We start from the raw sequence: 12,622 nt of genomic DNA on the forward strand, positions 1-12,622 counted from the left end.
AACGATAGATAAAACGATAGAACGATAGATAGATAGATAGATAGATAATACCAAATTAAAAACTTAAAGTGACAGCTCTACTAATGAATCATCAACTTCTCAAAAAACAGGATCATTTTCTGGTCTAATTTGTTAAGGATTCGTGCACAGCGGAATTTGACAAAAGAAACCCTCAGTACTGCATTTAAATTTAGCAGCTGCACTTCTGCTGAAGTTCTGGCAAAAGTCTCGACGCACTTCCTGTTCACTCACAGACACACAAACAGCTGAAAATCACTTCACACACACACACACACTCTAAACCATGTGAACTGAGGAAACTGTTTGAACATAAACAGCTTTGAACATCAACAAATCTGACGATAAAAGAGAACAAGAACCATGAAACTGTAACAGAAAAATGAATAAAAATAACAATAATAATTGTTACAGAAATAGTTCTCCCAAAAAGGACAATTCTGTCATCACTCACCCTCATGTTGTTCCAAACCCGTATGTTTGACATAAATGACGTCAAACAACATTTTCAGCAAGAATTAGACCTTCTTTGCTTTCAAAATATGGAAAAGAACAGCGTGCACTTCTGATAAATTATCATTTTGTGTTTCACAAGAAAGACACACAAGTTTGGAACAAGGTGAGGGTGGGTGAGTAAATAAATAATGACAGTATTTTCATTTCTGGATTAACTTTTCTTTAAAACTCTTTCATGCACTACATGCCGTTCCACATTGAAAAACAGATAAAGATGCTCAAACTGGCCTTAATAGCTGAATCATGGATGTAAAAACAGAATAGTGGCTTTAACAGACTGACGACACAGATGCATCCATCTATGCAGCTTCTACTGACTCTAATCACAAGTCATGCCAATTAGCTGCATGCCAACTGCTAATAAACGCTGTCCTGTAAGTATTTTACTACATACAGTATAGATTGTGACAAGGTAGAATTTTTGGACTAAATCTCAATGTTTGCTCAAGTTACTCTCCACATCGAGTGTGTTTACACGAGTTTCACGTTTCTCCATGAGCCGTCTGCCTGTGGGCACCAACAATATTATGTCTGAAAGCCAGATCTGAATTGCAAAGGGCTGTTATGACTAGAAAGGTTCGTTAAACTCAGTGAAAACTTACCTAACCTTCTGATGGATGTCTAAAAATAATTCAACCGCTAAACCACCCCCAGATGCTCCGTCCTCATGTATTCTGACACTGTTTGCTGAGCTTTGATGTGGGAAGAGATTGCAGTGAAAGGAATAAAGGAAAGTACTGCGTTCCCAAAGATCATATTGCACATTAGAAATCAAAACATGAGGCTTAAACATCCCATTAGTCACAGTAAAAATACTGTGGTGGCAGAGAGATGAAATCAGATGGTAACAGCATGGTATTTTGATAACATGGTACTTAATCAAACAGAAATAATATGGACAAAAACAAGGTAACATTATCACAGCACATTGATATACACATATTTACATACATATTTACCATGGTATTCACATGCTACTTAAAGGGATAGTTCACCCAAAAATGAAAATTTGATGTTTATCTGCTTACCCCCAGGGCATCCAAGATGTAGGTGACTTTGTTTCTTCAGTAGAACACATTTGATGATTTTTAAGTCCAACCGTTGGAGTCTATCAGTCGTATAATGCGTGGCAATGGTAACAAAATCTATGAGTGTAAAAAAAACAGACAAATCCAAATTAAACCCTGCGGCTCATGACGACACATTGATGTCCTAAGACACCAAACGATCGGTTTGTGCCAGAAATCGAACAATATTTATATCATTTTTTACCTCATTGTAAAGAATACCATGGTACAACTGTCCATAAACATAGTACTTACATCATATCATGTCCAATATAACAGTAACATCATGGTACCTTTAACAGGCCTACTTTTTTGTTAGTGTCTCAATTTATTAGGGTACAAACATGAAATTAGATTACTTTTTAGCATATAGGCCTATACTAAAAAAAGGTTTCAAGCCATTTTCACTCAGAAATTGCTAATAAATTTCACACATAATTGCAATTATTTTGAGGTAGAAAGACTGAAATAGTATTTTCTTGAAAAAGTTATTCCAATAAACTTCGAAAAGTCATTTTCACGGTATACCAATCTAATTGCATGCAATGCCAACCCACATCAAGGAATACCATGGTATTCACAAGCTAAACAACTTTAAAGAATACCATGGTCAATAAACAGGACTTCCAACGTATCATGTCCAATAAAACACAGTAATACCGTGGTATCTTGATAATTCATTGCTAGTGTTTTAATTTATGGCAGCACTAAAAAGATATCATTAGTCTAACCAAGTGCCAAGCAGTGATGAGGTACATCAGGGAATGCCATGGTATTACTATTTTCTTACCTGTCCTCACAGCACACCGGTGACACGTGGAGTCGGTGTCAGTTTTGTGTGTTTTTGAGTTGTTTTCCACCCTGATCATTCCTGCGAACATCATGACTGTTTGAAACCGGTAAATCCACTAAAAATATAGTTAGTTGGGGTCAGTTAAACGCCAAACTCAGCGCGTGTCATTCTCCGGTGCACCGAACGCCGTTCACTTTCCTTCACAAATATTAATTTTGTTTACACTTTACACTTAACACTCCGCAGATAGCTGGGTTGTCGGATATGTAATCCTAATCGACGTTTGAATAAAACAGATGCACAAAAAAATCCAACTCTGCGACGTAAAGGGCGAGTTTCCTGTGAGAGGGAAGCCCGAAGAATGCTCGCGTGCGTTTGTGCTCCTCTGTTTAATTCAGAGAAAATATTTCTAAGTTCTTTGTTTTATTTCCGTTATCCTCTGGAAAAATGAAGCCACAGCACAGGGTTGTCAGAAAGCAGACGAGAGCCGGATCACAGCCGCACTTTGTCCCGTTATGTGGCGTGTTGTGAAGGAGTTTCTGTGACGTCTGCTGGAATTTGACTCCTCTGATGCACACCAGAGCAAAACTCCCATCAACCTCATCTACTGGACGGACTTCGCATTTGGACACTTATGACATTTATCTTAAAATGTCTGAAAAAGTCATGACTAAATACCAAAACAAGTGTCATTTATTAAGATGCACAATCAAAACAAAACAAAACATTTCACAAAACAGAAGTTGGTTAGGTTTGAAATTATTAAGCTAAAATATTGTGTTGAAAATGAACAGTGTTGGGGGTAACTCATTACAAGTAATGCGAGTTACGTAATCAGATTACTTTTTTCAAGTAACTAGTAAAGTAACGCATTACTTTTTTAATTCACAAGAAAATATCTGAGTTACTTTTTAAAAAAAGTAACGCCAGTTACTTTGTTTTCCCATTTATTGACTGACAAGTCTCCTGTCCCCATATTGGGAGAATCTTAATTAAAAATCAATTAATACATAAAACTGAGTGCAGATGGATAAAACAATTGGGGTATTTAAGAAATAAATAACTAATCTCTTATAATATGGTCACCCTAATGTGATCTGTTGAGATGTAGCCGGGGGCCAAGTTTGTACCAAAAACAAGTTTTATTGACAGTTCTGAGTTCAAAATAATGGTAAACATGTTTATAACTTTCCGGAAGATTAGAAGGAACAAGATCAGTTAAACATTTTGCAATTTATATGAAATACAACAGCTCAAAACTGAAGAACTAGACGTGTTTACAACATGCAACCATTTAAACAAAGAGTCCTTAAACTAAAAATACTCTAACAATAATATGCCCAGTTTGCAAAGTCCGACATGCACAGGAAAGGACACGCGTCGCATCTCGGTATCTCACACCATCGGCTCATCCGGGTCCACATGCGTCGCCGCCCTGCTGGAGAACACGTCGGCCAGCATGTGTTTGGGAATCTCGGATCCGCGCACGCGCAGGGTGTAGCACGCGTCCTCCACCTTCCCCAGGCTCTGCCGCAGAGTGTGCAGTTTCTTAGACACCTCGTATGGTCCCGTGTTGCCGATGTAGGAGAAGCCGTCGTGGATTTGCCGCAGGAAGCCGCTGAGCTGGAAGGGCGTGTCTATGTCGCCGTTGCCCACACTGCTTATGCACATGCGCATCAGCTCGCCCGTCAGGTCCGCGACACCCAGCAGGTAGTCGATCGGCGTAATCTGGAAGGTCAATACACTCGGGCCTGTCCATGCGACCTCACCTTCACCCTTCAGAAAAGAGACAAGCAAACAATGAGTTTATACTGCCAAATATGAAATGCCAAATATTTAACATACAAAACTACCAAATAATTATAACTATTAACTAACTGCTTGATTTTTACCGTGCATTTCTGCCATATGGACATCAACTTGAGGTAGTTATCACCACTGATAAGCTATTGCTAAATATAATGTAGAAACTTTAATTTTCTGTAAAGCTGCTTTGCAACGATTTGCATCGTGAAAAGCGCTATACAAATAAACTTGAATTGAACTGAATTGAAATATGGCTTCTAGATCATTAGTATTCTAACTAATAAATGAATGGTTGATCAATCTGGTAGTGACTAGGGTGGCACGATTAATTGAAATTAAATTGCAATCGCGATTTGGTGTATCTTTCAGTGAAGCGAGGTTCTGTGATCAGTAGTAAATCTCTATCCGAAGGCTAGAGGGTGCTCTCACGCTGAAACCCCAAATATGCTTCAAATATGATCACAAAAAATATGCATAACAATCGCATTCGATTAATCGTGCAGCCCTAGTAGTGACCCTAATCTTCAGTATGACCAATAGAGAGCTGTAGCGATTATACATTTACGAGTTCAACACGAACAGAAAGTTGTAATTATGAGTGGGAAATTTTTCTTTAAGCCCAGAGTTTCCGAGTTGAGGGCATCAATAACAGGGTTTCTGCAGGTTTTATGAAGGTAATTTAAGACTTTTATGACCTTTTTAAGACCAAGTAAGGAATAAATTGAATGGAACACAATATGTTTTATTACTTCAAAGTTTGAAGATACAACTTTCAACAGATCTCCATTACTTTTTAATTCATTTTACATGAAAAAAACATGCTAAAACAACTGCAAAAAAGTGGTGCACTTCCTTTGTATTTTTGTCTTGTTTTCCAGTGCAAATATCCAAAGATTTTTAAATCAAGATGTATTTACTTGAAAAGAAAATGACATTATGTGAAACTGATCCAAATGGAGTGTGTTTATGGTTAAAACATGAACAAATATCTGCCAGTAGCCTCAGAAATATAAACTTAATTCGAAGGGAAAACAAGTTAATAATACCCCACTAACAGACATTTGTTCTTGTTTTAAGCATAAACTCATTTAATTTTTTTCCATTTCTCAGAAAGGACTTTATGTGTTCAATTTGACAAAAATAAGACAAAAATACTGAGGAATGTTCTTTTTTTTGTAGTGCATGCAACATTTAATGCCATGACTTTGTGAAATTAAGGCCCAATCCCAATTCTATTTTATACCCCTTCCCCTTGTCCCTTGAAACAGAGTGCCATGGGTTAGGGGTGAAAATATTCCCCTAAGAATTGGGACACCACTACTATGCCACAAGAGGATAAAATCGCTGTTTTTTTTAAGTAAACTCACTCTAAAAAAAGAAACGCACAGACGCGCATACACACAACTTTCATCTCTCTCTCTCTCTCTCTCTCTCTCGAATTGGCAATATTTGAGAAAAGGGTTTAGTGATTTATAATTATTGGGGGAACTAGCCCCCCTCAATGTCTATGTTGGTTATCGCCCTGATCAGACATGAAAATATGTTGTGGCACTATCGTGCAGTCTGTAATGATATGACGTTAGTTAGCAAATATTAGTAATTTTTAGCAATTATTTCATTGAGAAACATGACAATAAATATGAACTGAGACACCCCTACCCCTTCACGTGAACGCATGAAACGAGGGGTAGGGGAAAGGGGAAGGGCTAAGGGGTAGAATTGGGATTGGGCCTAAGACTTTCTGCTCCAATTGAAGACCTTTGAAGGTGTGAAAATAGACTTTTCAAGACCTGCAGAAACCCTGAGTAAGAAAACATGTTGGATGCAATGGATACAGTGTCTGTATTGATGGTAAGTTTTAAGTTTTATAATAAAACTAAGTTACATGTACAAAATACAATAGTACTGTCAAATTTAGGGATGCACGATATGAAAAATGTTAACCGATAACCGATAATTAAGTCTTTCTCATGGCTGATACCGATAAGTTCGTATTTTTATATTATAATTTTCATATAATCTACAGTTTGTGCACCCAGGAGAATAGAAAATCTAAGAAGCACTGATTAAACTGATATTTTTGTAGCTCTGGCCTAACTATAATAGCAAACATCAGTCCTGACTCTTCAAATGTGTTTATTTTTTGTGTAAGACACCACAACACTTAGTAACAGAAAAGAGTTTAACAGAACTATGACAGAACTATGATTTACCTGCAATTAGCAACTTCTTAAAAACAAATTTATATTCAAGTATTTCATGCATAACAAAGAAATGCATCTATTCAACCTTTAGTGCATGAGGATGAGGAAGGTATATTGACTTTAAGTCATGTTTTTTAAATACATTTGTCAACCTCGAAAAAAAGAAAAACAAAAGTGCATCCTCAAAAGTGCATAGGGCATAGAGATTTCTCTGAAATTATATAGTTTAACATACAATAAATAATAATAAACTTAAAATTACTTCCAATTTGCACTACTCAACATGTCTTACCCTCCTCCAAAGTATATATATCTTTTCACTTTTTTTAGAAGTCTTTTCTATTTGTTATGTGAGGGCATTAGTGGATGAATCTTGATAAACAGAATCATCTCTGACTTCTCACACCCAATTCAGTTTTTTTTTTTTCTCCATAAACTTTGCACCCACAGAAAACAAAAGTGCATCCTCAAAAGTGCATAGGGCATAGAGATTTCTCTGAAATGATATAGTTTAACATAAAATAAATAATAATAAACTTAAAATGATTTCCAATTTGCACTATTCAACATGTCTTACCCTCCTCTAAAGTATATATCTTTTCACTTGTCTCTGTTTAATGTCTATTTGTCTTTTCTATTTGTTATGTGAGGGCATTAGTGGATGAATCTTGATAAACAGAATCATCTCTGACTTCTCACACCCAATTCAGTTTTTTTTTTTTCATCCATAACATTTGAAGCAGCAGGAAATAAACGTTCACTGTCTATGCTGGGGCAAGGGGCTGACAGGTATTTCCGTGCAAGTGAGGCAAGGTCTGGGAACTGGGATTTATTTGACTTAGGCTTAGCACTAGTAGCTGCTGCCGCGGCTGATTCATATTCCTTTAGTAGAGCTTCGCAGCAATGATGACCTTTCAAGTGAGATATAAGACTTGTGTTAAAACTTGACGCCTTTTTTACTCTTCTCGAAATTCTTGCTGAACATGCTTTGCAAATAGCAATGGTACTGTCCTCCGCTGCCACCGAGAAAAAGACATGTTCACGGGTGATGACGTAATGAGCGCGATGCTGTTTTAAAGCTGCAGGCACTTTCACTCGGAAAGCGGATGAATCGCAGAGTGACTGATTCATTTACCAGCAAGAGTACTTTATCGGATTTCATTTATTTATCGGAGCAAAAAAAATGACATAATTTTCACCCATATCGCCCGATAATTTATCTGTCCAATAAATATCGTGCATCCCTAGTAAAATTACAATAGAATATATAATGATTCAATCGGAGCACCTTCATTAACTGAATAAAAACAAAACAAAAACACACTGATGCTCATTCTTTCTTCATCATTTTTTACAAGCAGAGTTTAAAAATCATAACGCACTTGATGTCAATTACGACTTTCCAACTCGTAAATGCAAACTTCCCAGGAGGACTTCAAAGCACCATTAGCATTACCCTGATTCCCTCAAAAACCCAATAGGATTTTTCCATTGGCTTTTGGATTATTGCAGAAAACAGGCTCTGTGACAAGCTAAAGTTTATGATTCTTCCATGTGTTTTGTTCATCACAATAATGTTCACATCTTTTGTGAATTATGAAGCATATATACAACTGGCAGAAGTAAAAAGCTAAACCACTGTCACATGATTTCAACATCACCACCATTAAGCGTCAATAACTCTTTCAATATATATATAAAAACCATATCCCTGAAAGTTTGAGTTAGAATAGTTTGCAAAAGCATGATTATAATACAGTGAGGCGACGAGTAGATGAGTTCACCTGTTCGATGTGATGATGTTTAACGTCCCCAATAACCTCTGTAGTGCCATTTAGACACTTGTAAAAGGTTTAAAAGTCACGAGTGAGGTATTACTGATGTAATTTATATCGTTGAATATATATGTGAAATACGTGTGAAAATAGACCATAAATACACCAAAATAGATCACAGACAACCTAAAGCCCATTAAAAAAAAAAAAAAAAAAAAAAACATTGATTTGGGACGATGCAACTAAGTGCTAAAATGCAAACTTGTTTTTGGCCTACAAAAATACATCAACCCCACTGTATTTAAGAGTTTATTCACAAACAAAACACCTAGAAAACTGAGAAATCAATGGCCACACATTTTCAATCAAACCGGTCCAATGCGTCTAAAAATATCTAAATTACAGAGAGACGTGCAAAGCAGGCAGCCACCACTGCTTTCTAAAAATAGCAGCAAAAGATTGTCAGCAATCTGATAAACCTGGTGAAAGTGCTCTCGGGAACGTAGCCTGTCTGTTTTGGCAAGACAACATCAAGGAGGCCGTGTTTATATTAAGACGAATGCATAATGCTGACTTTAGGATTCATTATCATACCTTATTTTCTCTCATGAAGACCAGACGAGCGTTGATTTCCTCCAGGCTGATCAGTGTGCGATGTCTGATGAAGTGATGGAAGGACACGGCCTCAACATACTCCTGAATGCCTGGAAATAAAACAAGGACACTCTCTCCATTATCACGGTTCAGCCGTGTGATAGTACTCAGACCTTACATTTGATTATTTTACAACACATTTTGTTTCCATGAACTTCAATAAGCCCACACTCATTTTTGAGTGTAGGATTTTCTTTTTTTGGTGAGATTCACCAAGGCTGCATTTATTTGAACATAGAAAAAAACTGAAATATTGTGAAGTATTATTATACTTTAAAATAACATTTTAACAGTGGCGTTCCGTCCATATAAGCTGCGAATGCTCCGCATACCCAGGCCATTTGAGAGAATAAGTTCACGGGATAATTCATATAAACATGATTATAAGTTGTCATTTGAAATGTAACAAAGCTTAAAGAGTTAGGAATAAGCACATACAATGATTTATTTGCCAAACGGCAGTAATTTTCTGTAAATCTACATCAGTTATGGTTGCTTCTGGGCGAGTGGATTCTCCGCAGCTTTCTCGCCTCCGCTCTGTTGCTATGACTCGTCAGGGTTATAGCGCATTCTCAGTGATTTGCTGGTCTGCGGCAGATTTAATGCGCGAGGTAAGCTGTCCGCAAAGCCCTCGCCCAAGCGGAAAAATGTGCTGTTGCTGTCAGATCTCGATTGCCGAGAATCACATTGTTTTTGATGCAAAACCAACTCGACTAAATCAAAAGAAAAAAACACTGTAACTGTGTATTTTTGTTTTCTCAAGCAGAGCAAATGTTAAAAGTCCACTGAAAACATATCTTACATTTTTGGTCATAGACAAGACAACGTATGTTGAAGATATACGTTATTGTCAACGTTATTGCCTAATCGTTAAAAAATAAAATAATAATAATAAAAACATGGGCTATATAAAGTTTTAATAATAACAAACATCATATTGTTCCCTTTGTTTTGCGTATGCTCATGTCGCTTACAGTTAAAGTCCTTCTCTGGTTTTATTATTGTTTGCAAGGTTGCAACGTTACTTTGCAATATTTTAAATATTTTTTTGGTATTTTGCATGGTCTGTTATTGGAGTAGTGTCACCCGGGTGGGAGTTTTAACTCCTATTCACTCGGAATAAAAAAATAATTTAGCTGATGCAGAGAGACATATAGAGCGGGGGAATCCCCCCCATCTCCTCACCCTCTGATTATGTATCATAACGTAACGACGCGTTATGTATCATAACGTAACGTTATTTGGCGGTTTTTACTTGGAAAACCAGCTATATTTTTCTTGCATTCGAATAATGGATAAACTTGAAATGATAGAAGAAGGATTGGAGATGAATTTCATTTATAAATATGGTAGGAAATGTGCATACTTTTAAATAGACACCTGCCAAGGTGTTTCGTAGCTATTTGTCATCTGTGATCCCTTTTTGAGTGTCCTAAAAGCCGATGGGGGTGGGGGGGTTGGGGGGTCTTATCACTCAGCATACCTGGTTAAAAAAGTCACCGCTCGCCACTGCATTCTAATATGCTAATTTGCTTTTCAAGAAACATTTCTGATTCACACTCCACCTCCGAAGTTCCGATCTAAATCAAATGATTCGCACTCCGCACTCCATAGTCCTGAATCATTTCGCACTCCATAGTCCTGAATCATTTCGCGAAGTGAATCATTGGCTGCTTCCGAAAACTCTAAAATGCTGCCTTCGGGGGCAGCATTCCAAGACAGGAAGGCATCAAGGCACGTCCTAATACAAATTCTGCTTCACTTCCTGTCTCCGGAGGTACGTTCTTCTGATCTAATTTTGAAGGCAGCATAGATGTATCCTTCGCTGCCTTTGATATCCCACAATCCTGTGCATTCCATTCCGTGACGATTGAGCTAAAAAAAAATAAAGATGGTGTCTGAAAGTTGTGTTTGGTGGTCAGTTTGTGTTTAAATGTATGTTTCTGACTAACTTTTTGCACTTTTTAATGTTATTTCTAGTAAGAAATCAGTATTATAGTAATTAAATATTTGTTTAGTTATCATCAAAACTCGTTCTATTTTGTTGTAGATCATTAAACCGTTACGCTGCCTCAGAAGCCTGTCCAAAATCAGTTTTATGAGGTGCCTTCGTGCAAAAAGGCTGCCTGCAAAGTCATTGCCTGATAAGGCAGCGAGGCAGCAAGTCAGCTGCTTAGGCTGTCGGACGCATCCATTAAATTCAAGCTCAGAAGTTCCAATCTGAATCAAATGATTCGCGATATTCGAAGTTCCGATCAAATAATTCGAGAGCCCGTTCTGAAGCCCCGATCTGAATCACAAGATTCGCGAGCCCGCTCCAAAGTTCCAATCTAAATCAAATGATATGCGACCCACTCTCCGAAGTAACGGTCTGAATAATGATTAGCGAACCCTCACTGCAGATCAGGGCTCGGAGCGCGGATCGTGAAACATTCAATTCGCGATATGATTCGCGAACCCGCTCCGAAGTCCCGATTTAAATCAAATGATTCATGAATCGCTTGAACTGATTAATCGGTTTTGAATCAATGGGAGCCGTTCCAGCGTAAATGACTCACTCAATTGATTCGATTTGTCTGTTCCTCCGCTTTTCACGTCTTCACTCTTTAGCCATGTTTACACGACACTGTCAGTACAACTACTGGCTTAGCTCACTAGTTTTATGACATTAACTGAAATAAAAGGAAAAAAAGTTTTATCTTGACAAATAAAATATCCATATTTCCATTCCAAAGATAACAACACAAATCTAGGAACATATTCAGGTGAGGTAACTGATTTACTGCTAACTAGTGAAACACTCCATTAATATGATGAGCTGCAGCTGAAAATACATGTCAGATGGAGACATTGTGCATTATGATCAAGTTTGTAGCTTAATTCACTATATTTGAAATAATTTGAGCTGCAGTTCAGTTGGTGACAGTTCAATAGGAAATCAGTTGAAATCATCCAGTCATCTCATACCATAGAAGTGAATGTTGAATTTATCAGTATATATTGTAATAAATATTTGATAAATTATTGTTTGTATCTGATTGCTAGGGACAATTTAGTCGCTGGATTTTGGTAGGGACACGTCCATAGAATCCCTATTAAATTCTACGCCCTTGGCCAATATTAGTATTTTTTCCTCTCTCTCCAAAAAAAAAAAACTTTTATAAGAAGCATCAAATTCATTTATAGGAAGGTTTTTTTTTGCCATTCAAACAGTCTCAGTCAGATGATGTTAAACTGACTAAACTGTATTTGTGTCCAGCTCTTGTATAAACATCAGGCCAATAATGACAGGACGGAAGACTTTGTGATTAAGTTTTACTTTTGGAGTGGCAATTAACATCAAAGACCTTCTTATCTGTTGCTCCCCGCTCACAGTTCTACATGCAGTGTGACAATGTTCAACATAAAAATGAAAACAAAAACTCAACGCGAGTCTCGGCCAAGAATGCAGCGGCTGTTTATGATGCTGAGCATGTGAAAGAGAGCAGGGCATCGCGGTTCCCACAAACACTCCACGTACAGGAGGTTTTCTTGTCTTCTCTCAGGCTCAGCAGGAAGAGAGATAACATTATCAAACATGAGATTGGAGACTCCCTCTGCAAGACATTTCTTTGGAGGTTAATTTGTCAGAACGGTCACCTTACTGCATGTAAACACACTAAGGCTACTAGTCAAAACCACTAACTCCAGCTAAACTTACAACTGCAACACCTGTCTGTCTGTTAGAACGTCTGACTCTTTTTCTTTGACTTTAATTTTTCTAAAAAAAAAAAAATAAAAAAATAAAAA

The 12,622-nt window shown here is 37.3% G+C and overlaps 2 protein-coding genes across 2 annotated transcripts in view; both read right to left on the reverse strand.

The window, feature by feature from the left end:
- The window catches only part of LOC107730373 (disrupted in schizophrenia 1 homolog), a gene marked incomplete at its 3' end in the record, with an annotated part of 47,853 nt that extends 44,876 nt beyond the window's left edge, over positions 1 to 2,977 (reverse strand). The window contains exon 1 of the mRNA XM_016541196.1: positions 2,392 to 2,977. Coding sequence (XP_016396682.1) covers positions 2,392 to 2,485 — 94 coding nt within the window. The remainder of the gene's footprint in view (positions 1 to 2,391) is intronic.
- Positions 2,978 to 3,500: 523 nt separating this feature from the next.
- LOC107730374 (translin-associated protein X-like) overlaps positions 3,501 to 12,622 on the reverse strand; it is a 15,497-nt gene continuing 6,375 nt past the window's right edge. The window contains exons 3-4 of the mRNA XM_016541197.1: positions 8,774 to 8,883; positions 3,501 to 4,170 (exon numbers count right to left, since the gene is read on the reverse strand). Coding sequence (XP_016396683.1) covers positions 3,790 to 4,170; positions 8,774 to 8,883 — 491 coding nt within the window. The 3' untranslated portion in view covers positions 3,501 to 3,789. The remainder of the gene's footprint in view (positions 4,171 to 8,773; positions 8,884 to 12,622) is intronic.

This window comes from Sinocyclocheilus rhinocerous, unplaced genomic scaffold (genome assembly GCF_001515625.1).
Source record: "Sinocyclocheilus rhinocerous isolate Xijiao unplaced genomic scaffold, SAMN03320098_v1.1 scaffold2653, whole genome shotgun sequence".
Taxonomy (NCBI): domain Eukaryota; kingdom Metazoa; phylum Chordata; class Actinopteri; order Cypriniformes; family Cyprinidae; genus Sinocyclocheilus; species Sinocyclocheilus rhinocerous.